The following is a 25,570-nucleotide window of genomic DNA, read 5'->3' as shown; positions in this document are numbered from 1 at the left end:
TATGGTGCGAAAACCAAGAAAAATGCTTATTTGGGTCCCTTTTTGGCCCCTAATTCCTAAACTGTTGGGACCTTAACTCCCAAAATCAATACCAACCTTCCTTTTGTAGTCATTAACATTGTGTTTAAATTTCATTGATTTCTATTTACTTAAACTAAAGTTATTGTGCAAAAACCAAGAATAATGCTTATTTGGGCCCTTTTTTGGCCCCTAATTCCTAAACTGTTGAAACCAAAACTCCCAAAATCAATCCCAACCGTTCTTTTGTGGTCATAAACCTTGTGTCAAAATTTCATAGATTTCTATTAACTTAAACTAAAGTTATAGTGCGAAAACCAAGAAAATGCTTATTTGGGCCCTTTTTGGCCCCTAATTCCTAAAATGTTGGGACCAAAACTCCCAAAATCAATACCAACCTTCCTTTTGTGGTCATAAACCTTGTGTTAAAATTTCATAGATTTCCATTCACTTTTACTAAAGTTAGAGTGCGAAAACTAAAAGTATTCGGACGACGACGCCAACGTGATAGCAATATACGACGAAAAATTTTTCAAATTTTGCGGTCGTATAAAAACTTAACACTGTGCAATGAACCGTGAAAATGAGGTCTCGGTTAAATAAAACCTGCTCAACTGACATAAAGATCATAAAATATTTTCATACACCAAATATAGTTGACCTATGGCTTATAGCATTAGATAAAAAGACCAAAACTCAAAAACTTAACTTTGACCACTGAACCATGAAAATGAGGTCAAGGTCAGATGACACCTGCCAGTTGGACATGTACACCTTACAGTCCTTCCATACACCGAATATACTAGCCCTATTGCTCATAGTATCTGAGATATGGACTTGACCACCAAAACTTAACCTTGTTCACTGATCCATGAAATGAGGTCGAGGTCAAGTGAAAACTGTCTGACAGACACGAGGACCTTGCAAGGTACGCACATATCAAATATATTTATCCTATTACTTATAATAAGAGAGAATTCAACATTACAAAAAATTTGAACTTTTTTTTCAAGTGGTCACTGAACCATGAAAATGAGGTCAAGGACATTGGACATGTGACTGACGGAAACTTCGTAACATGAAGCATCTATATACAAAGTATGAAGCATCCAGGTCTTCCACCTTCTAAAATATAAAGCTTTTAAGAAGTGAGCTAACGCCGCCCCCGTAGCCGCCGCTGGATCACTATCCCTATGTCGAACTTTCTGCAACAAAAGTTGCAGGCTCGACAAAAATATCTATCATTATGTCTGGGCGAGCTGTGACATATATAATTAAATAACCTTGGTCCTGCCAATGTCTGGAAATATATAATCAAAGCACCAACGGGTGCTATAGGCAGTCAATCAAAAACCCAAAGGCAAACTTGGCCAAGTTCAGATGAATAGTGTAAAAAATTAGTCAAAATATTTATCTGAGGCATTGTTCTCAGCTTTTTCTAAAATATCAAATAACATGAATAATGCTTGTACAGTAATGTTTATGTTATGCAATCCTACCACTTTCAAAAGTTATTTCCAATTTATATTTATAAAGATTCAATGTTTGAGATTATACACATACACTGTCCAATGTTAGGGGAGAGTTTTGTGCCAGTTAAGATGTTTAAGCCGCCACATTATAAATGCACCTGTCCATACATTTGAATGGGAGCATATAGTTGGAACCCCCCCCCCCCTTTATCAAATGGCTGGATCCGCCCCTGATACTGATAAAAAATAAATATTATTATTCAACAAATGGTGTATAACTTGAATAGTTTTACGTTTTAATGGTTTTGATGTTCTTAAAGATACTACTCAAGATTAGGAAGTATGTAACATTAAACATTAAAACTTGGTATGCGTTTTAAAATGAAACTAAAACAATATCAAGCCATAAATTTCATACAGCTATACAATTTGACGCAAATTGATACATATACATCAAAAGCAAAGTTTTCTAACTGTCCCTTAAATACTAAGAACTTCTGTTTGTACACGTATCAGTGGAGGAGGAAATTTCGTTCATCAAAAATGTGTCAGACTTTAAAAAACACTTACTGAATTTGTAGAAATTGTCATTGTAAATAAAAAATTACAGTTAATAAATTGTATGTAATAAACTGAGGTAATAAATGTATATATTGTAAATATAAAATAATTGTCTTCAACTTTTATTATTAGTACATATTTCTAGTCCCATCCTACATTACTGTTTTTCATTTTTAACAGTAACGCAGTGTATATATATGGCAGAATGCATTTTAGCCATGCACAGTCAGATAATTGTAATGTTGAAAAAAACTACCTATTTAATATAATATGTCTGTGCATCAATAAAAGTATGATTCTCAAAAATAATTTGCAAAACATTTTTGTTGGTATGTTCTAAGAAAGTTTTTATCCTTAATGTAACATTTTAATATAATTTTGCATTCAATTTGTACTCTATTTTTATTTTCAAAGAGAACTTATATTTGAGGAGCATTTATTTGTAATAAGCAAAATCAGGGGAAGTAACTCCACAATTAATTTCCAACAGGCAAATTATTTTGACTAAAGACTGGCGTAATAGAGTTCATTAACAAATGTCTGCTTGTCCCTCACAAGTCTGTGATAAAAATTATGATCTCTTAATTAATTAAAACACAAAAGAATCATGTACATCGATTAAATCCAATCATCAAGGTTAACCTCAAAAGGTAATTCGATCACGTGGTGTAAACAATCTACTTGTCAGAACTGGATTAAACTGGTTAGAACTGGTCAATTTTCATCTAAAATTTCATCTAAAATTGAACAAGTCGTCTGAAACTCTACCGATTTACGATTTTTTTACCGAAAACTTTAGCACCTCGGAGAAAAATTATACATCGCGGCAAGAACAACACCACCGCGGTAGAAAATTATACACCGCGGGCCCATGGTCCTTTAACGGCCTGGGGAGAACACTCAGACCAATCAGAAAACTACAATAACAACAACTTTATTTGACAAGCATGAAGGAGGTCATTTGCGAGATAACGGAATAATATTAACAAGAATACAAATGAGCATACATTTGAGATCACTGAATTAAGATGATTTAAATAATCTCAATCATTTCAGACAAAAAACGAATAAAATGATTAATAATAAAGTACCTATGTATCATCAGAATCCTCCCAATTTAAAAGGTACGTAAATTTCGTCTTCTATGTAATTTGAAATTGCCGCCAACTTATATCAGCTGATTAATAGACTACTGACGTATGTAATACGTATCGATGACAAACAATATTCCTACGATTTTTGCAATTTGGGAAATGTAATCGACTCATCTTGATAGAATTTCGGCGATCAAATATTTCATACAATTGTTCTTTGACATCTTAACCAAAAGCACAGGGAATAATAAACTATAGAAGGATTTCTATTGAGCACTACTTCCTATGTGCAACTTCAAAACTTTTGGGAAAATCGACGACCATTTAACGTTTTTATGGTAATATTTTTTTTATTTCAGAATAAAAAGTATGAAAAAAGTGTCCAATTAGTTATAAATAACATGATAGCCAGCCAGATAATAAAAGTGGTACATATTTCAGCATTTATTGGGTAGCACATAAATCTAGGGTGCTCGCATAAAGCAGCTTAACTGCTTAAAAAATATCTATCATTATGTTTAGACAGTGATAATTTTTGACTCCAGAGGCTATAAAGAGCTCACCTTGGTCTATGTGCAAATTAAACAAAGTGTGCATATTAAACAAAGGACACCCATTAGAGACAGGAATGGAATTCATGACAAAATGATGACTTGTTTGTTGATTCTACCATAATGAACATTCTTGTTGTTTACAATGATCTCTTCTCTATAGCTATCAATAATGAATTTGGTCCAGCAGTTTCAGAAGAAATTGTAAAAATTTACAAAAATGTACAAAAAATTGTGAAAAAATTACTTTAAAGGCCAATAACTCTGGAAAGGGTTAATAGACAAATCTTGATCAAGTTGACTTACATTGCTGAACAATTTTGCTGTTTATGTGTCTGAAAAACGCACCTAACTAAAACTCAATGAAAATGTCCCAATATTATTTCATGATGCTGAATAATTCAAACAAAATTAACATACATTTCGTATTACATTTTCATATCCAATGCTCAGTACTGTGATAAATATAAGATAATGCATTTAACAAACTATTATTTGAACTTAGAATTATTTTTAATTATGGAATTTGCATAATTTCTTGTGCTTAAAATATTTTATAAATTCTATGTTTATTCTGTAGTGTAATATTCTGTGCTGTGCACAACACTTTCTATTACAAAGAAGATAGTACATTTTCAATAGAATGTACTGTGCCGCGCACAACACTTTCTATACAAAATACAGTGTATGGAAAGTGTTATGAACAGCTCAAAACATTATAATACTAAATAAACATGGAATTTGATAAAAATTTGAAGCACAAGAAGTTATGCAAATTCCATAATTAAAAATAATTCCAAGTTCAAATTATAGCTTGTTATTTTTTTATTCTGATACCGACTTTATCAGGTTGTATGAACGAAGTCAAGTGCATTTCATTAATTATGATAAATTGATGCAGATGAACTTTAGTACTTGACATTGCTGCACTGATACATGACGTCTTTGCTTAATTATATTTTCAAATTTTAAGTCATGTCCATGATCTTAAAAATATTAAGCAGTAAGATCAAAAGGAAAATGTTCAAATTGTAGAAAAAGATCAATAACAGGCCATAACCATGAGAAATAAACATGATAAAGTCGTGTCCATGATCAGTAAGATCAAGGCCATAAATATAAGAGATATAAAATAATTACCTGACGACATCAACAGCCCCTCCTCTAACTTTTGGATCTTTCCCTGATATAGAAACACTGGCAGTAAAAGATCCATCTATACTGAATACAACTGTGTCAGTATTAGGTGGTAACACAGACAGGAAAAAGTCCGCAAAGGTATGGTCTCCTCTGGAATGAGAAAAGTACTATACATTACTAGTGCTTTATGTTAGTGTAGTACAAAACTATAGATACACATACACATGAAAGTGTGTATATGCTGCTGTTCCTCAATTTGAACTTTAAGTAGAAATTAATGAAATTGTATGATTGTATTTAATTATGAAGTGAATATGTGATTAGTTCTATTACACAAAAACAACTTATGATATCATGCATTTCAAGTTACATATGTGTATGAATTTTTGAAAAGTACTGATTGATTGTTCATTAAATCATCCCTAAAACAAAATTAAAAGCGAAACTTATTTTTTTTCTTTACTAACAATAGATATAGGAAGTGAAGAATAATTACTTATCAAACTTCATAATTTGCTAGAGGTAAAAATTTCTCCTGTGGTACATCATATATGTCGATCTTCTATATTTACAAAACATTTCTCTAAATAGACGTCTAAATATTTATTAACCCTGTCCCCTAAAATAAGGCATCACATATGTTTATAGCAGTATGGATTTTTTCTTGTTGTTAAAGGCACTATATGTACTGTGACCTACAGTTGCTTACATCAATGGCTCTGATGTATAATTGTCTCATTGTCAATCCTACTACATCCCTTACTTTTCTGTTATACCACATACCTGACAACCACTTTTACTGGGTGCATTCCCTGAGGTAACATTTTTTCTTTAGGTACAGTAAACTGTAATCTTCCATGTTTGTCTGTTACAGAAGTACCTAGATATTCCCAGTCTCCTGTAGATTGGTTGTTTACATGAACGTCTACCTAAAATAAACAAATCGTCTGTGTTTACATGTACATCTATCTATAATACACAAATTTGTTTTTACATGTACATCTACCTATAATACACAAAACTTCTGTGTTTACAAGTACATCTACCTAAAATACACAAAACATGTGTTAACATGTACATCTACCTAAAATACACAAAATATCTGTGTTTACATACGTGCATCTACTTAAAATTCATAAAACTTCTGTGTTGAAGGCCTACAATTGTTTACTTCTGAAACATTGTCACTTAAATGGAGAGTTGTCTCATTGGCATAAATACCACATCTTCTTATATCTCTACATATGAATTTCTACCTAAATACAGTACACAAAATTGCTATTATCATACCTTACATAGATGATAAACAATACTTTTGAGTAGCACATTACCACTAAAGACCTTTTTTTAGGGTCTTCAATACAATGTCTACCTTTGTTGTACAAATGAGAAATTCTAACATAGAATCGGAGACACAAAATCAGGAATAACAGCATTTTCATAAATGACTACTATTGTCATAGTTAACTTATAATACACAAAAATTAAAGTTAACTTATAATACAAGACATGCCCATAGCCAGGAATTTCCAAGGGGAGTTATTTGGACTCAGGAACTTGACTTTAACGGTTACAATTTGATCAGAACGTTGACTTTGACAGTGCTTATTTGTTTTCAAGGTGGGGTTCGTCCGAACCCTCCCTGGCTACGGGTATGCACAAAAATGAGGGAAAGAAGAAATGATTCTAAAAATATGAAATATTCTGACCTTTTCTCCCGACAAGGAAGTGACATCAAATGATCCGTACATAAATCTAGCTGTGATCGCCTGTTCCTTCCCATCAACCACTATTACATCGTTACCACGGTGATTGGCTTGTAAATTCTAAAACAAAATAATTATTGAAAAATTAACATCATCTCCAAATTATTTTTGGTTAATTCAAATTGTATCTAAATCTGAGATTAATAATATTGTGACATTATGCTTGTATTATAAAGTGTAAGAAATAAGTTATAAAGTTTATCATTACATGAAAAATACACAATTATTAAAGTCATAATAAAGGAGTGACCGGTGAAAAATAAGGTTATTCCAATTCTTGAACCAATGCATACAAACATCATAAATTCAGTCTTCTGTGAACAATTTATCTTTTTTTTCGCATAAATTTCGTATAATCGTCAATTTTTTTTTCAATCGGTCAGTGTTGTTGTGAAAATATGGCAGGTAATTAAAGTTTGTGTTTTGAAGACGAAGTTTAACGATTGTCACCTGTTTGTCAACAAACAACAAAAAACATGGATATTAAGCCCATGTTTAACATGTTCAATCAGATTAGTTTATTTTAAGGATAACAAATAAGATCAGAGTTCTTACTTTGACTTTGATGGTTGTTCTCCTTTTTAACCATTTTTCCTTTGGTTGTTTGGCTGACATCACAGAGTCTGGTAATAAACTTAACTTCTCTGCTGCTTCGTTCAATAGAACATCATGTCGCAAAACCTGGAGAAAAAACAGATAATGGTTCTTATGATATCTCTTCCTTTGGCTATATGATAACTCTAGACTGTCAAGCAGTAATAACTGTTGTTGATTCATTTTATACGTGGAAACCAATTGTCATGAACGGAGGAAAAATTGTATTTTGTGGTTTTGACAAAGTTTGCATATCAGCCTAATGAGTATTTCATTTAACATTTAAATTTTTGGTTAACCTTTGCCAATAAATTCCAAAATACTAATTCAAAGAATAAGTATAAATTCGTTAAGGTTGGTGAACCTTAGAAACAAGCACAGACCAATGGGAGATAACTCACCTGTCTTAAGATAAACGATGCTAAATCTGATGACTCCCAGAAACTGACATCAAACAATGGGAGATAACTCACCTGTCTTAAGATAAACGATGCTAAATCTGATGACTCCCAGAAACTGGCATGATCAATGGGAGATTATATAACTCACCTGTCTTAAGAAAAACTATGCTAAATCTGATGACTCCCAGAAACTGACATCAAATAATGGGAGATAACTCACCTGTCTTAAGATAAACGATGCTAAATCTGATGACTCCCAGAAACTGGCATGATCAATGGGAGATTATATAACTCACCTGTCTTAAGAAAAACTATGCTAAATCTGATGACTCCCAGAAACTGACATCAAATAATGGGAGACAACTCACCTGTCTTAAGATAAATGATGCTAAATCTGATGACTCCCAGAAACTGGCATGATGAATGGGAGATAACTCACCTGTCTTAAGATAAACAATGCTTAATCTTATAACTCCCAGAAAATGGCATGAAACAATGGGAGACAACTCACCTGTCTTAAGATAAATGATGCTAAATCTGATGACTCCCAGAAACTGGCATGATGAATGGGAGATAACTCACCTGTCTTAAGATAAACAATGCTAAATCTGATGACTCCCAAAAACTGGCATGAAACAATGGGGGATAACTCACCTGTCTTAAGATAAACAATGCTAAATCTGATGATTCCCAGAAACTGGCATGATAATGGGGGATAACTCACCTGTCTTAAGATAAACGATGCTAAATCTGATGACTCCCAGAAACTGGCATGATGAATGGGAGATAACTCACCTGTCTTAAGATAAACAATGCTAAATCTGATGACTCCCAAAAACTGGCATGAAACAATGGGGGATAACTCACCTGTCTTAAGATAAATGATGCTAAATCTGATGACTCCCAGAAACTGGCATGATGAATGGGAGATAACTCACCTGTCTTAAGATAAACAATGCTTAATCTTATAACTCCCAGAAAATGGCATGAAACAATGGGAGACAACTCACCTGTCTTAAGATAAATGATGCTAAATCTGATGACTCCCAGAAACTGGCATGATGAATGGGAGATAACTCACCTGTCTTAAGATAAACAATGCTAAATCTGATGACTCCCAAAAACTGGCATGAAACAATGGGGGATAACTCACCTGTCTTAAGATAAATGATGCTAAATCTGATGACTCCCAGAAACTGGCATGATAATGGGGGATAACTCACCTGTCTTAAGATAAACGATGCTAAATCTGATGACACCCAGAAACTGGCATGAAACAATGGGGGATAACTCACCTGTCTTAAGATAAACGATGCTAAATCTGATGACTCCCAGAAACTGGCATGAAACAATGGGAGATAACTCACCTGTCTTAAGATAAACAATGCTAAATCTGATGACTCCCAGAAACTGGCATGAAACAATGGGAGATAACTCACCTGTCTTAAGATAAACAATGCTAAATCTGATGACTCCCAGAAACTGGCATGAAACAATGGGAGATAACTCACCTGTCTTAAGATAAACAATGCTAAATCTGATGACTCCCAGAAACTGGCATGAAACAATGGGAGATAACTCACCTGTCTTAAGATAAACGATGCTAAATCTGATGACTCCCAGAAACTGGCATGAAACAGGGGAGGTAATGCTGATGTAGGAAATGAATGTAGGATATCTGGACTGTATAACTCAAAGTCTATCCTCTTGTTTCCCCACCATTTACTAGTTACTGAAACAAAAATACCAAATAAATAATATGAAATATATATTATAGAAATTTAGAAAATTAAGCTTTAGCTTATAATTGTTTAGTGTGACATCCATTTTCATTGAATTATAACACATTTTTGTTTAGGGGCTTACTGAAGCCCATCTCCAGGTCGGGGATTTAATCACTGTGTTGAAGACCCATGGCTGTTTTCTGAACTTTGGTCTGGTTGTTATCTTTTTGACACATTCCTCAGTTCTATTCTAAATTCTATTGAACAAAAAATTAAGTTCAACTGTGTTACTCCGCAAACTGATATTAAACCTTATGAGAATTCTGTATACATACAAAATTAAGAAGCAATGGAAAATAAAAATCATAACATAATACATTGTATATCATGCATACAGATTCCAGTTTTCTGAGAAATTTTGATACACAGTCATTATGTGTAAGAACATATTATGCTCACATAAAGATTGATACCAATTTCCTTGATTCTATAATTTGTGATTTCTGAATAAAATGTGATGGAAATTTCATAGGAACCACACATGAACAATGAGTTCCTACTATGAGCTATAATTAAACACACAATAATTACTTTTCTCAGACATATAACTGACACCTTGTTTTGTCCCATTCCAGACATATTTAGGAATGATAACTATATTGTATTTAAAGCTCTGACGGCATCAATTGCTGATTTGATGGTCGAAAATAGAGTATACTGGCGATGTGTTATTGGAGCAAGTTAAAGGGTATTTGCGACCATCAGATCCATCAATTGATGTCGTTTGAGCTTAAAATACAATATTGTTATCTCCTTTCTAATGAAACTGATAGAAAACTTCATTAAAACCTACATGCCATGAATATAGAGGATGTTATCCAATCAAGATGAACGTTACAAAGGGTGTTGCATTAGAAAATGTGTTACCTACCATTGGCTAAAACTGACATAGTGTTCTCTCCCATTCCAGACATATTACTAACGACACTAGATATACTATTTTGTCGTTGTAAAATATGGCCACTGGAACTTTTCCTGGTTCCGAGAAACAAGGATAAATTACTCTGTACTGTTTCAACTGAAAATAAACATTGATATTAATAAAAATAAAAGGGGAAATGGGACACAAATGATGCCGCCGCATGCATATAAAGTTTTAAAGTGATATATCTCCAGAAGAATAAAAGTGACACTACCTAAATTCATTCTTGATCTGAAGTTTGTGGTAATTAGCATTGTGTAAAGAGTCATAACATTTTGTGGAAGCAAACTTAAATTTGAGAATGGTAACATATTTAGCATTTTTTTTTTTGTATTTGTAAAGGAGCATAACTCTAGAAAGAAAAAAGTGACACAACCAAAATAAAAAAAAAATGATCAGTGTTTTGTAGTAAGAAGCATTGTGTGTAAGATTCCTAGCATTTGGTTAAGGCAAACTTAAGTTAGAGAACGAAAACCAATTTCAGGACATTCAGACGTACAGAAGGACAAGGGTGACCCTTAATGTCCCCTCCCCTATGGCAGGTGCATAAAAATAGGCATGATATATACTAAAACCAGCCAACAACATAAGGACACAAAAAGATAAATTTCCACAGGTTCACATACCAAGCCTGCTTCAACCTATACATACAGATATATATTCTATTTTGAAAGAGTGCTGTATATATGATTTTAAATATATTTTATTCATATTGTTTTCATACAAATCCTGGTTCATGGCTTCCCTGGTAATAATTACTAACTATATATATAGTGCAGCAAAACCTGCCCTCGATGATTTCAAATTTTCTCTTGGTTAACATAAAGTTTTGTTGTTCAATCTTTAGTTTTCTGTGTAAAGATCAAAGTTTTGTTGATATTGTTTTCTGTTCATATTTCTCTGTCTGAATTATATTATCCATCAATATATTTTTTAGTGCCCCTTTAGTATTTTTTACCCTTTGTAGATCTTTGTACTACACTATAAATTATTGGTTCCAGGACTTACCCACATGGACTGGTTCCCCATCACCTAGAGGGTATTTAGAGTATCTAGAAACTTTTACAGGTGGTATGTATCTAAATGTGTTGTTTAATAAAGGTTCCAGTCTAAATGCTGATGGGTCACTATTATGAAATATGTTGTAGACTTGACCACATGCTGGACTGTAGGGAGAAACTGAAATAAAGCATAATTTATTGTAATATATTAATTTAGCAAGGAATGTGCATTGCAACTGAGACATAAATTATAACTGCTTAAAATGTGTAAAGTAGCTGAAGGCATTCTGGATTGTATGTAGAAACTGAAACAAAGCATAATACATATTGTACAATATAAGTCAAATTCAATTCATTTGTAATGTAATGAGGATAACTGTGTTGTATTTTCAGCTTGGCCTAAGTAAACTTTGTTCAACTGCTAGGAATATCTGTTTACCTAGCTCTGCTTCATGTCATTTTGTGACAGTAAAATATATGTTTTACGTAGGAAGCTTTTAATGCAATACAGTACTCTCCAAAATCTCATAGGTAGGGAAAATCACTGCTAAAAAACTGTTAAATACTTTAGCACTGAAATGTTAATGTTGGTTTGGGAGATGGTCTCAGAAGCAACCTCTTCTGCTCATTATATTCAATCATGTTATTGTTGGTTTGGGAGATGGTCTCAGAAGCAACCTCTTTTGCTTATTATATTCAATCATGTTATTGTTGGTTTGGGAGATGGTCTCAGAAGCAACCTCTTTTGCTTATTATATTCAATCATGTTATTGTTGGTTTGGGAGATGGTCTCAGAAGCAACCTCTTTTGCTTATTATATTCAATCATGTTATTGTTGGTTTGGGAGATGGTCTCAGAAGCAACCTCTTTTGCTTATTATATTCAATCATGTTATTGTTGGTTTGGGAGATGGTCTCAGAAGCAACCTCTTTTGCTTATTATATTCAATCATGTTATTGTTGGTTTGGGAGATGGTCTCAGAAGCAACCTCTTTTGCTTATTATATTCAATCATGTTAATGTTGGTTTGGGAGATGGTCTCAGAAGCAACCTCTTTTGCTTATTATATTCAATCATGTTATTGTTGGTTTGGGAGATGGTCTCAGAAGCAACCTCTTTTGCTTATTATATTCAATCATGTTATTGTTGGTTTGGGAGATGGTCTCAGAAGCAACCTCTTTTGCTTATTATATTCAATCATGTTAATGTTGGTTTGGGAGATGGTCTCAGAAGCAACCTCTTTTGCTTATTATATTCAATCATGTTATTGTTGGTTTGGGAGATGGTCTCAGAAGCAACATCTTTTGCTTATTATATTCAATCATGTTATTGTTGGTTTGGGAGATGGTCTCAGAAGCAACCTCTTTTGCTTATTATATTCAATCATGTTATTGTTGGTTTGGGAGATGGTCTCAGAAGCAACCTCTTTTGCTTATTATATTCAATCATGTTAATGTTGGTTTGGGAGATGGTCTCAGAAGCAACCTCTTTTGCTTATTATATTCAATCATGTTATTGTTGGTTTGGGAGATGGTCTCAGAAGCAACCTCTTTTGCTTATTATATTCAATCATGTTATTGTTGGTTTGGGAGATGGTCTCAGAAGCAACCTCTTTTGCTTATTATATTCAATCATGTTATTGTTGGTTTGGGAGATGGTCTCAGAAGCAACCTCTTTTGCTTATTATATTCAATCATGTTATTGTTGGTTTGGGAGATGGTCTCAGAAGCAACCTCTTTTGCTTATTATATTCAATCATGTTATTGTTGGTTTGGGAGATGGTCTCAGAAGCAACCTCTTTTGCTTATTATATTCAATCATGTTAATGTTGGTTTGGGAGATGGTCTCAGAAGCAACCTCTTTTGCTTATTATATTCAATCATGTTAATGTTGGTTTGGGAGATGGACTCAGAAGCAACCTCTTTTGCTCATTATATTCAATCATGTTAATGTTGGTTTGGGAGATGGTCTCAGAAGCAACCTCTTTTGCTCATTATATTCAATCATGTTAATGTTGGTTTGGGAGATGGTCTCAGAAGCAACCTCTTTTGCTCATTATATTCAATCATGTTAATGTTGGTTTGGGAGATGGTCTCAGAAGCAACCTCTTTTGCTCATTATATTCAATCATGTTAAATGCTGTATTGTTTACTACCACTACCTCTTAATTCTACTGGATCATTGTTTCATTGAGAACCATTCCACTTCTTATTTTTATATTAATAAGTTCTAATAAAAATAATAATGACACAACTATGATTGATCAAATATATCTTCGACCTCAGCTGAAGGAAACCTTGCTATAGTACATTAAAAGACTTACAAGATCTATCTTCACCACAATACATCCTTCGATAAGCTAACACTAGTCCTAACGGAGATCCTAGAATGAACATGTCGGACACATCAAAGTCAAATTTTAAATAAGTCCCTTCAAAATTACTGCCAGTACTAGTTCTCCTTGAAGGGTCTTTCTCATTTACATTTAGATATGATTGATGACTTGGGTGATTAGGTGGATCTCTTGTAGAACATGTCCTTTTCATTTTGTAATCTATTGACACAATATCACTTTTGCTACACTGATTGTTTACATTAGGACTATTTAATGTTAAATCTGGGTCACTGTGACTCAATTGTCTTGTTGTGTCTATGTTTGTTTTTGCACTAGACGATTCTGTTTTTGAACGTTCTCTCCTGAACGATGTCGTAGAGTCGACTTCAGGAAGAGCCTCACGACTGTCATATGTACTAAGGTATCTCATACAGGAAGGATTTTGACATAGGGCATCATACGCTAACACAGAACTGGTACTATCAGCTATCAAACAAACCTGTAATGTTAAAATAAAGATGTAATATTCTTTAAGATATCAAACTAAGTCATTTAGACTCTAGGCAATTCTATAGTTTGGCAAAATTTTTGATTCCCTTGCTCAATGTGATTAAATTTTAAGGGTACCAATCTTGAATTTTATCAACAACTTGTCTTGACCAATGGTCATTTAACTTTAGAAAAGACTTTACTTTATTTTTACCTGTCCTTTTCCTTCATCTCAGGTTAAGAATTACTGGTACACTATATTAGCCTTAGACACGGTTTTATTGACAACTTACCTTGACCATTGGTCATTTACCTTAAGACCTGGCTTTATTTTATATTTACCTGTCCATTAAATCCTTTTCCTTCATCTGAAGTTAAGAATTCCTGGTACACTATATTAGCCTTAGACACTGTTTTATTAACACACTCGTGGTAATCAGGATTAGAACTAGCAAATAATGCTATTGCACCAAGGGGAACGAACTCTTGTGTCCATATTGGTCCATCCACACTGTTTGGTGACTGAGATTCAAAGGAAAATGGCGTTATACTGTAAAAATAAATAAATAAACAGTCAACTGTCATTGAATGTCATCATGCAATACATTGTAATCAGTATGACAATTATCAATGACAGCAATTTACAACAGAGCTTGAAAGAAAAATACCGCATTCATATCCCAAGAAAAGTAAGCATGTAATTTGTGTTTTGTTTTAAGGGGGACGGTACTATCTCTATATAGTGAAACCTATTTTAAGAGGAAAAGTTATTTTATTTTAAATTATAACACACATTTTGCTTAATAAAGGTGGTATCTTTAGCAAATGTTTTGTAGTTAATCATTTTGGTTACTATATTGACTAATCATGCTTATTATCAATTCTGATCTTATTTCAATCTATAGACAATAAAAAACCTGATACTAAATCCCCCCAACAAATAGGCTGAAACACAGTTTTTAATTACCTTGCTAAAATATCCAGAACATCAGAACAAATCTGTGGACAAGGGACCAGTTTGAATGCGATGTGTCCATAAGCACCAGGATAATGTGAACGTATAACACTTTCAAATGAAGACTTCATTGTCACAAAGTCATTACGTTTGGAGGGGTGCTGGTTCTCTACATGTGTATCCACAAGACAACCTATAGAAATAAAACATGACAATCAATATATATGCTGTAGACAACAAACAATGAAATAAGTTGTAAGATTAAATAGATATATGGTAAACAACAAAAAGTTATCAAAAAGTTATATCTATTTGTAGTTAATGATTTACCAAAAAATTTGTTAGGGTTCTGTTGAATCAAGTCTCTTGCCTACTTTTGCTGTTTATCGCAATCTCAACAAAAAATGAGGAAAAGGTTAATAAAAATATTCCTCTCAATACTATCTTTTGATTGCAAGAAGCTTCTGTCCAAATTTGTAAAAAATCCAGGATAGTTTATGAATCAAATAAATGTTTTAAAAACTTTAACCACAGAGCGAATGTAATGTTAACTGGCAGAAAAAGTAAGTCCATTTATAAGTAAAATATGGAAAAACAGGTACAAAATTTTCACAAACTTCCTTCTAGATACTAGCTTTTGATCATAAACAAGCTTCTGTCCAAGTTTGGTAGAAATCCAGAATAGTTTAAGACATAAATCTAAAAGTGAATATTTGTGGCTGGCGCCGGCGCATGCGATTGGAATGTAGGATTACAGCTGTGTCTTGCTTTTTCAACAAAAGTCATGGCTCAACAAAAATGAACATCTAGAAGTTACTATTTAAATTGTAATCCTATATAATATATCTGAGGGAGGGTTGGGGGTTACACAAATGATATATTACCTCCATGAAGCACCATAAATAGTATACTAGATTTACAGTTGGCTGAGTCTGGCGGTGATGTATGTGGGTGTGTTGATTGGTCAATGCTGTAATGTTGACGAATTTGTTCCATCCTTCTTTCTAATGGAGTATCTAAAATAAAACAATTCAGATACATTACAGCGGATTTCATTGAGTATATAGGCAAAGGTAATAACTTTGGTTAGCTTGCTTGCTAGCTGAACCATGAAGTCATTATTAGGTCAGGTAAACTACCCACTTAATAAAGTAGACTAGTCCGACAGATAATCAATCTATCTGTCTGTAGGACTAGGATACTTCAAAAGGAGGGTAGTATACCTGACCTAATAATGACTTCACAGTTCAGCTAGCAAGCAAGCTAACCAAAGTCAATGGAATCAGCTGTAAACACCAAAATAAGACAATATTATTAAATATATATCCTCAATAGCAGATAAAGACTCATTGGGAGCCAACAAACTTAAAAAATACAAATTGCTGTTCAACTAGATGTTTTCTAGTTAGTTTTAGTCTAAGGTATATGTAAATTTGTATTTAGTCTCTGCATGTCTAAATTATTTTGTAAAAATGTTTTTGTGTACTGTAGATATCTTTGCCCTTTTTTTTTCTATCCAGGGGATGATTTGTGAATCCAGAGATCTTTGATATAAGAGATTGGCAACTATGTGCTATCATGTGCATATTTGCTATTTGTCCACTTTTACTAAACATCACAAAGGTTCCTGTAAAATTTTTAAGTCACAATAGAAATTGTCTTACACCACAAATGAAAAGTGATTGTTGTATAAGTGTGGCATATTCTCTGGTCAAATTTGGCATATTCTCTGGTTAAGTGTGGCATATTCTCAGGTCAAGTATGGCATATTCTCGGGTCAAGTGTGGCAGATTCTCGGGTCAAGTGTGGCAGATTCTTGGGTCAAGTGTGGCATAATCTCGGGTCAAGTGTGGCAGATTCTCGGTTCAAGTGTGGCAGATTCTCAGGTCAAGTGCGGCATATTCTTGGTTCAAGTGTGGCAGATTCTCGGGTCAAGTGTAGCAAATCCCAAAATAACAATAAGTTTTGAACAAACCTGCTGGATCAAGAGATATAGTAGATCTAGCATCAGCAAACTCATCATTCAAGGACTGTACATCTATTGGTGAAGATCTCAATAACTGGGGGTCAGCACTTCTCTCATCTGAAAGTATATACACTAGTTTATAAATAAATGTAACTTGTATTACTGTTCTAGGCATTTACCAAACAACAATCAATCAATAAATGTAAGTTTCAGGTCCTTTTCAAATTTATTTTAAACACGAACACAAGTGTCCAGAGAACTCACACTATCACATTTCTATTTATTAACAATATTGAGTTCCCATTAAAATGACAACTGTAACTTGTAATTTGAGCTTTGCCCACATAAAATGAAGATTTAACTTTTGCCAATTGAGTTTACCTAGTGACACGAAAGCTTGGTAAAAAACAGATATTTACAAGCATATAGAACAACAACCCCTTTCTTTTCCTCCTGGTTAAACTGTCACTGTCCTCTTAATTCTGCAAGAAGTGGGAAAGGAGGAAACCAAATTATGCTAGATTCTATCTATCTGTTATAATTTTTTCAATTAGGGAATACATTTTTTGTACCAGATTCCAAATCCCCAAAATATAGTACATATAATGTGCAGTCATGCAAATATGACAGATATAAGATAAATTCTAATATATGACGTCCTTCAAGCACCTTGATTACACACCCCTGGAAAAATTAGAATATATTCATATGTTAGCTGATAGACATGCAACATCATGATTTGTTTGAGCTGTTTTAATCCTACTCATGCGTCATATGCTTTGATGAATGATTTACTTCACGTCAGATGATGAAAATGACATGATTTTTTTCACTGGAAAAATGCATAAATGGGAAACTGAAAATCATCAACATATGATTGATTGATGGTTAGTGTTTTAATGACACTTTTGTGCTTTTTCCATTAATTCAATTAAGATTGGAGTAGAGTGCACCCACACAAGCGGGGTTGAACTCACAACCTCTGTGTTGAAAGCTGGCAAGTAATTACAGTAGTAGAATTACTTAGACCACTTGGCCACTGAGGCCCAGTCAAAATATGAAAGTATAAACACAATGGTAAGAATTTGTATAATCTCCATATATTCTTAAATGAAAGTAAGATGATCCAATTCAATTACAATAACAGAAGACATCCCCCTTCACCTTAGACTGAGTATATATTTTAACTAATGCCTTTATAACCCTATTAGCATGATTAAGTTCATATATATATGATAAAGGCTTTCTAGAGTCAGGTCAACAGTTCATAAATTGGAAATTTTGGCAGATCTATTCCAATATCAAATATATGTTGCTAATGTTAACTGTGTTGCTACTATGATATTAGTGTCAGTATTATTAGTTATATATTATCATATGTTAATGTCACACACTAAACTACACTATGTTGTGAACTGAAGTTTGTTTCAAATCAAATATCTATGAAATAAGTTCACACTGATCGTTTTCCACTGGAACTGAATTTATGTGCTTATTATCAATCTAATGTTAAACAAAAAAAATCATTAATTTTGAATTTCAAGTTGTAGTTATTTCATTCCAAGCAATAGCCATGACAACTCAAAAGTTACATGCCTTATTGAAATCAGCTTCAACAATAAGTGTTATATCTTTCAAAATACTGCAAGTGTCAACTTTTTGCCTTCATTTACTTTAGGGACCAAGCCCATACAGGTGTCAAATAACTAAACACAACCTGATCATTTGCCTATACTCTCATCATATAGCCAACCTTAAATGTTAATCCACCAATACCCTTAACACAATTATACTGTAAACCAACTAATTTTTGGAGAGCAATTTATTTCTCACGACTTTTGCGAGTAGAAAAATAATGCTAATATAAAACGCTGTGAAAATGTAAAACTTCGATGTTTCCTTATCTATCTGCAATGAGACAATTTCAGAATCGTGAAATTAAATCGCTGTGAAATGGATTAAAAAGAACTAAACGCCAAATAAAGTATCTGTGAAAATAAGTTGGTTATTATAATGAACCCTAACCCTAAATTGCTTGGCTCCTTCCAAGTAAATGAAGCTCAAACTTTTAATATTTCAAGCTGTCAAAAACAGAAACAAGTTCAGAACACAACATATACTTACATAGGTCTTCTGTAGAGTTGGACAAATAAAATTCTATTAATTCCTCTGAAATCATTCAAACAAAAAGTAAAGAAAAACATGCAGGAAACAAACAAAATAATTCTATTTTTGTATCATTCAAAAATAAGATCAAAAGCATGCTGTTTACAAATAAATTAGGTAAACATGGTAAATTCTTCTTAACTCATCCACACAAACAAGGTTGATACAAACATGCAACAAAATGCTGACAATAATTTCAAATCATAGCTATATTGTGGATTTATCTATATTGAGGATACCAATTCTACAGGACTGAGGAAAAATTGAACTTTTTTTGAAAATGATTTTTAGGTTTTGCTAAAGTCTGTGTACAAGTCTATAGAAAAAATGTTCCATGCTGAAAATCTTTAATTTTGGGTTCACATTTACATACAAAATTAATGAAAATTGGTATCCAACAAATATTTATGAATCAACAGTGCTTAACAGTATATAAAGCCAAAATATGTGAGACAAGTTTCTTGAAAATGAAATAAAATAAATCATTCATGATGAATTTTGAAGTAACCTTATACATGACCATATATAAAGTAAAAGATGTGGTAAGATTGTTATTAAATGAGACAACTGTTAACAAATTAAAAGACCAAAGAACATACATGTAGATGAAAATAAATAAATCATTCATGAACACTTTAAAGCAGTATTATCAATGATAGTGCTCTCAAAATATATCAAAACAAAATAAATCATACATAAAATAAAAGCTGAGGAGGACTATATTAATATATATGATAGGAGCTTTACAACATCACAACATGCTACATTTATAAGAAAAACAAGAAAATAAATCATTACAAATAAATTTGACACTGACTATATAAAATTTTAACACGATAAAAAACACCATTAAACAATAGGTAGATCTTTGTCTATGTTATCATGGTTAAGATAACCTCTTTAAAAAAAGAAGAATCAACAAAACCTTCAGCATAAACCTAATAAATAATATGTACAGTTATAACATGCTATAAATTACCTTCAGCATCGTAGAACTCTTCATCAGAACTGGATTCTTGTAACTTTTCTAAACTCTCAAACATTCTAGTTGTAGATATCTCTCTAGCAGAACCTGTAACATAAAAATGAAGACCCTTTATTATGTTAATTGAAGATGCGGCATCTACAATTATGCAAAAGGTAACCTTCAACAATCAGCAAAACTCAAATATGGTATGGTCAGATATAAAAGGGCCAGAAATGAAAATTCAAGTAAGACAATTTAAAATAAATTTCATTTTAAAATCAATTTATAAAATTTTTGTTGACATTCAAAAAGGAATATATATATCAGAACCAATACTAAAGTGAAAATAACTTGCACTATGTGATTTATATACATGAGAAGTTGAATATATCCTTTCATAAATTTATTTTACAAATATCGTGAATATCTATATTAAGAATAGAATCAAATGTATATGGAAAATAAATATTTGTTGTTAAACTGTTTTCCTCCGTGTAGAATTACTGTACATACTTCCAAATGATCTTGATTTAGAGGAAGCAGACAGAGATCTATGTTCCTTCATCACAGCAGGGGAATCCCCTGAACGAACTGTTAACTTGCTGTCAGACGAAGTGGACACTGTGTCTTCTGACTTGGAGATCGGAATCTTTGGACGTTCATCGTGAGAAGATGTGGAATTGTGTTTTAAGGTATTGCCCTGATCATCCGATTCTTCTTCTTCCTCGTTCTCACTGGCAAATCCCATCTTCTCTGCTAGCGCCCTCTGTGTTTCTAGTTCTAAACGTCTTATATCACTGATCTGTAACCCATACCACTCGTCCTGCCAACACCAAGCTTGTCTATGTGCTCTCAACATAGTCTTTCTCAAACCTGTAAAAAGTAGCATCAATTCAGATCATGCATCAATCAAAAGACATCAAGAATAACTATTAATGAGACAGTAACCTATAGACACAAATAATTAAATGACATGCAGAATTCTACACTGATCAGTATGATATGAATAAAAGGAGATGGGACTGTTCATCTACCAGACAGCAATTTAACATCACAACTTATCAAAAGACATCCAGTGTTCAACAATAGTCATGTGTTTACATCCTTTTTTAATTTTGTTTGCTATCTATATTTATATCTGTATTTATGTTTATCAGGTCATATGATGGTCTGCAGTCTTCGGAGGACAACTCATTGGTTAACTAGATGGTGTCTAGACTAAAATATGCACAAAATGTTGATACATGTTATCAAGTCTATGCATTGTAAATTGTTTACTTTAGACTTTTTTTATAATTTGGATATACCTTTTAGTATGAAAAAATGAGAATTTGAGTCAATTATTGAACATGAATTTGACAGCTAGTGCCTCATTATGAATCAATTATATTCATTCAAAACTATCAACAAGCTATATATATATATATACAGCTAGGATTGGCATGATCTTAGTCATTAAAACTTATTGTCAGAGTTCAATGGTTAGTTATTGATGTTTTATGTGTAAATATTACAAATTTTGCAGATGTTAAATAACAATAAAAATGTGACACACTTATATCAATTAATTAGTATTACAATATATTAGCTATTTTGTCCTGAGGTAGCATAAAACAATATTCAACAGTTCTAACAACAATATATTTTACCTATTTCTTGTAAAAAATCTCTGTTATTGTTTCATGATGAATATCAAATGGTTTTTTTTATAAATCTTTTTATCTTGTTTATTATATAAATGTCTGTTTACCTATTTCATGTATAAATCTCTCTATCTTATTCTGCATGCCCCAATATTTGAATTCCACACGACAAAGTTTATAAGCAGTCATGATAGCTTTTCCAGAGGATGGATTTTTTAACCCCTCAGAATGTTCTTTCCACCATGTGTCTGTCAATGGACCCCGTTGAGTTTTTGTAGACTTATATAACTTGGGGTCCTCTTCTTTTCTGTAGTCCCCACTAGATATAGGGTCTTTTACAATGTCCAGATAATCTGAAATACAAAATGGCTATTTTTATATAGAACTGTGGATTCATTTATTATTGTGGGTACCAATTTTCGTTGATTTAGGTAAACTTGCATAATCATGGATATTTGATTTCGTGGTTTTGGCAAATATAACAAGAATGTGTCCCCAATACACAGATGCCCCACTCGCACTATAATTTTCTATGTTCAGTGGACCGTGAAATTGGGATCAAAACTCTTATTTGGCTTTAAAATTTAAACAAGAGGCTGTCACAACGACAGCAAACCGGATTTATTAACATTTATTTGTATCCTGCCAATATCACAAGAACCATAACTGATGAACGGTGAAAGTGAAAACGTCAATATCAAATTTGACTTCCATTTTGTCATCAGTATCAACATATTAAAATTTGAAAAGCTTTGGTTGAACGGTTCATAAGTAAATGCATGGACAACATTTGGTTGCCGCCCGCCCGCCCGCCCGCCCGACTGCCCGGCCGCCTGCCGTACATCCCCAAATCAATTTAACCAACATTTTTGTCACAAAAATCCGGTTAAAAATCATATCATAAGGAACATGTGTACTAAGTTTCAAGTGGATTGGACTTTAATTTCATCAAAAAACTACCTTGACAAAAAACTTTAACCTCAAGCGGGACAAACTGACGAAAGGACATACGAACGAATGGACAGACGAACAGACGTACAGACCAGAAAACAAAAAGCCCCTCTACTATCGTAGATGTGGTATGATTGCCAATGAGACAACTCTCCACAAGAGTTATTTCAGAATTGACACAGAAATCAAAAGCTATTGGTCACTGTACAGCCTTCAACAATGAGCAAAGCCCATACTGCATAGTCAGCTTTAAAAGGCTCCAAAATGACAATGTAAAACAATTCAAACAAGAAAACTAACGTCCTAATTTATGTATATATATTCCTATAAATTTGTAATTGGTTGAACATTTAAATTTGTGGTTCCACTGTACCATTTAAATCTGTGAAAATAGGTATTCAATGAATATTAATGAATTCACAATATAAAAACTCATCATATTTTACAGTTTGTTATATTTGAGATGTCTTTGTATTCCTGTGTTGTTTTGTTAATGACTCATTTGTGTAAACCGTACTTTGACCTCTAATGGTTTATTTTTACAAATTGTGACTTGGATGCAAAGTTGTATCATTGGCACTATACCACATCTTCTTATATCTAACAACTCCTTGTTGAATCAGTTTTAGACTGAACTTATTACAAGTACAATTAAGAATATTTAAGCCAACAGATCAACCCCACGAAATGACAAAACATATGATCACCAATAGATTAAACATTTGGTCACCAATAAACTAAAACCTACCAATTTGTCTTTGTTTAATATCAGACTGAGATAATTTAAAGACATTTTCTTGTGATCCTCCATCATTCAAATACTTTGTTTCTATTTCCAGAAGAAATTTCTCGACAAATGGACATCGGTATCGTGTTTTGGTGTACGGGTAAGAATTCCATGCTTCTTCCTCCACTCTCAGTGCAGACTTGGGTAATATAGCTCGGAACCAACCTGAAAAGATAATATACAATTTTTATAGATTAAAAATTCAATTGGATTGTATTAAGGCTAGATTTACATACCTCACAATATCTTGTCAGACAATATAATAATAATTTTTCATGAACTGATCAACAATAACAAAAATGGAAAATTTCAAATTGGAAATACTTTTTCTGATATATTTTTTCAACAATTTTAGATTTGCAAATAACAGTTGTAATTATTTGTTGACTTGAACTTATGTTTCTTCGACACAAAGGTAGCACTGCCTGCACTGTCAAGCTTAAATTGTAAGTCAAATGAAAGCTATAATTCCTCGTAGGCTTATGATGTTTGTTAGCTTATGACGTATGATTGGCATGTACATGGATTACTTTGAGATCAGTTGACATTGTCACTTGTAATGGATTATTGGAATGTACATGGATTACTTTGACTTTGTCACTTGTAATGGATTATTGGAATGTACATGGATTACTTTGACTTTGTCACTTGTAATGGATGACTGTTATTATCATAAAATTGAGAATGGAATTTAATTGGGAATATGCATAGATTTTTTATGGTATTTATAAGACTCAAGTTTGAATGGTAGAGTAAAACTTTCGAAAATAAAATGTAGTTTTGTTAGCTTATGCCCAAATTACAATAGGATATAATTAAGCATTAATAAGATTGGTACTTTTTTTAATTACTTCTAGCATTTTAATATATATTCCTTTGAAAATTAATCATGATAGCATAATTCCTACTTCAGAGGTGTGGGTTATTGAGTTTGCAGTTAAGCCAAATTAAATGATCTGAATTTGATCACATTGATGAGTTTTTTAATGAGTTGATGCTTGTTCACCAAGAGCATTGTCTGAAATCAGTATAATGCATTGATTTGAAGAAGGGTCATTGCCTTCTTGACACCTGATATAACACATTCTTAGTCCAGTTAAATGTGTTAATCTAGTAAAAAGCAATGTTCCCTTTGTTTGCATGAGATGATTAAAATATGAGCCATTTTAAGGATGTAGTGATATATGGTTTAATGGTGAACCTATAAAGAGCAATGATTTGATACTGAAGTTTCAAGGTCAAACTAAGGTCAGAGAGAGGATTAGGGTTAAGGTGATTGGTCTTATGAGCTGTTGTACTGTCAAATATTTTTGGGAGGATTTGGCCTTGGTGATTGGTTTGCCACAGTCTGTATAAAAGTCTATAGAAAATTCATAATTTATTGAAAATTCATATTTGTGGTTCATCTGTAGACTGTATTATAACCCATGCATGAAATCCATGAAAATCGGTATCCAACCATGGCCAATAATAATTAATGAAAACAAACTATCCTTTTTTCATATAAATATTAGCAAATAACCTAAAATATAAATCTTCCTTATATTGCCCTGGAGAATTTTGATCTTAAAAATCTTTTATGCAAATTAATAACAAAAACTATTGACTTTAGAGTCATCCATCAACTAAACTAATCTAAAGACCAATATACAGTGAAACCTGGCTAAACTGAATCCTGCTAATAAACTGAAAACCTGTCTTAACTAAACATTTCCTAAAGCACTGTCATATCAAATTGTTTGCAATGTAAACCTGATAAAACCGAACGTTGGCCAAAACCGAACAAAATCTTAAGTCCCGAAGAGGTTCGGTTTAAACAGGTTTTACTGTTTATGTATATATAGATTAATAACCATAGGATATTTTCATGCATAAACACTGTATCCATTTAATCTCTTCAAATCTAGATTGATTAGAGTTGTGTCTTTACGATGGCCAATCGATAGGATAAAGAGATTTAATGTACACTATGTGCAGCCTATAAATTAAACATGTACTGATTAACTCT

The 25,570-nt window shown here is 32.7% G+C and overlaps 1 protein-coding gene across 8 annotated transcripts in view; it reads right to left on the bottom strand.

Moving 5' to 3' along the window:
• Positions 1-25,570, bottom strand: part of LOC139528865 (protein retinal degeneration B-like) — a 65,361-nt gene that overhangs the window by 4,966 nt on the left and 34,825 nt on the right. For 4 of the 8 annotated variants that reach the window (XM_071325086.1, XM_071325090.1, XM_071325091.1 and 1 more), the window contains 16 exons: positions 23,524-23,727; positions 21,932-22,177; positions 20,695-21,054; positions 20,194-20,286; positions 17,058-17,165; positions 15,967-16,098; positions 15,095-15,275; positions 14,470-14,677; positions 13,627-14,137; positions 11,312-11,482; positions 10,253-10,399; positions 9,181-9,329; positions 7,158-7,283; positions 6,546-6,662; positions 5,620-5,765; positions 4,837-4,986 (listed from right to left, as the gene is read on the bottom strand). In XM_071325086.1, coding sequence (XP_071181187.1) covers positions 4,837-4,986; positions 5,620-5,765; positions 6,546-6,662; positions 7,158-7,283; positions 9,181-9,329; positions 10,253-10,399; positions 11,312-11,482; positions 13,627-14,137; positions 14,470-14,677; positions 15,095-15,275; positions 15,967-16,098; positions 17,058-17,165; positions 20,194-20,286; positions 20,695-21,054; positions 21,932-22,177; positions 23,524-23,727 — 3,049 coding nt within the window. Of the gene's footprint in view, positions 1-1,194; positions 1,319-4,836; positions 4,987-5,619; positions 5,766-6,545; positions 6,663-7,157; positions 7,284-9,180; positions 9,330-10,252; positions 10,400-11,311; positions 11,483-13,626; positions 14,138-14,469; positions 14,678-15,094; positions 15,276-15,966; positions 16,099-17,057; positions 17,166-19,172; positions 19,218-20,193; positions 20,287-20,694; positions 21,055-21,931; positions 22,178-23,523; positions 23,728-25,570 lie in introns of those variants that run through there. The other 4 variants (XM_071325085.1, XM_071325089.1, XM_071325083.1 and 1 more) reach the window with 2 other exon arrangements.

This window comes from Mytilus edulis, chromosome 6 (assembly GCF_963676685.1).
Source record: "Mytilus edulis chromosome 6, xbMytEdul2.2, whole genome shotgun sequence".
NCBI lineage: Eukaryota > Metazoa > Mollusca > Bivalvia > Mytilida > Mytilidae > Mytilus > Mytilus edulis.
This window is presented reverse-complemented; position numbering and strand designations above follow the sequence as displayed.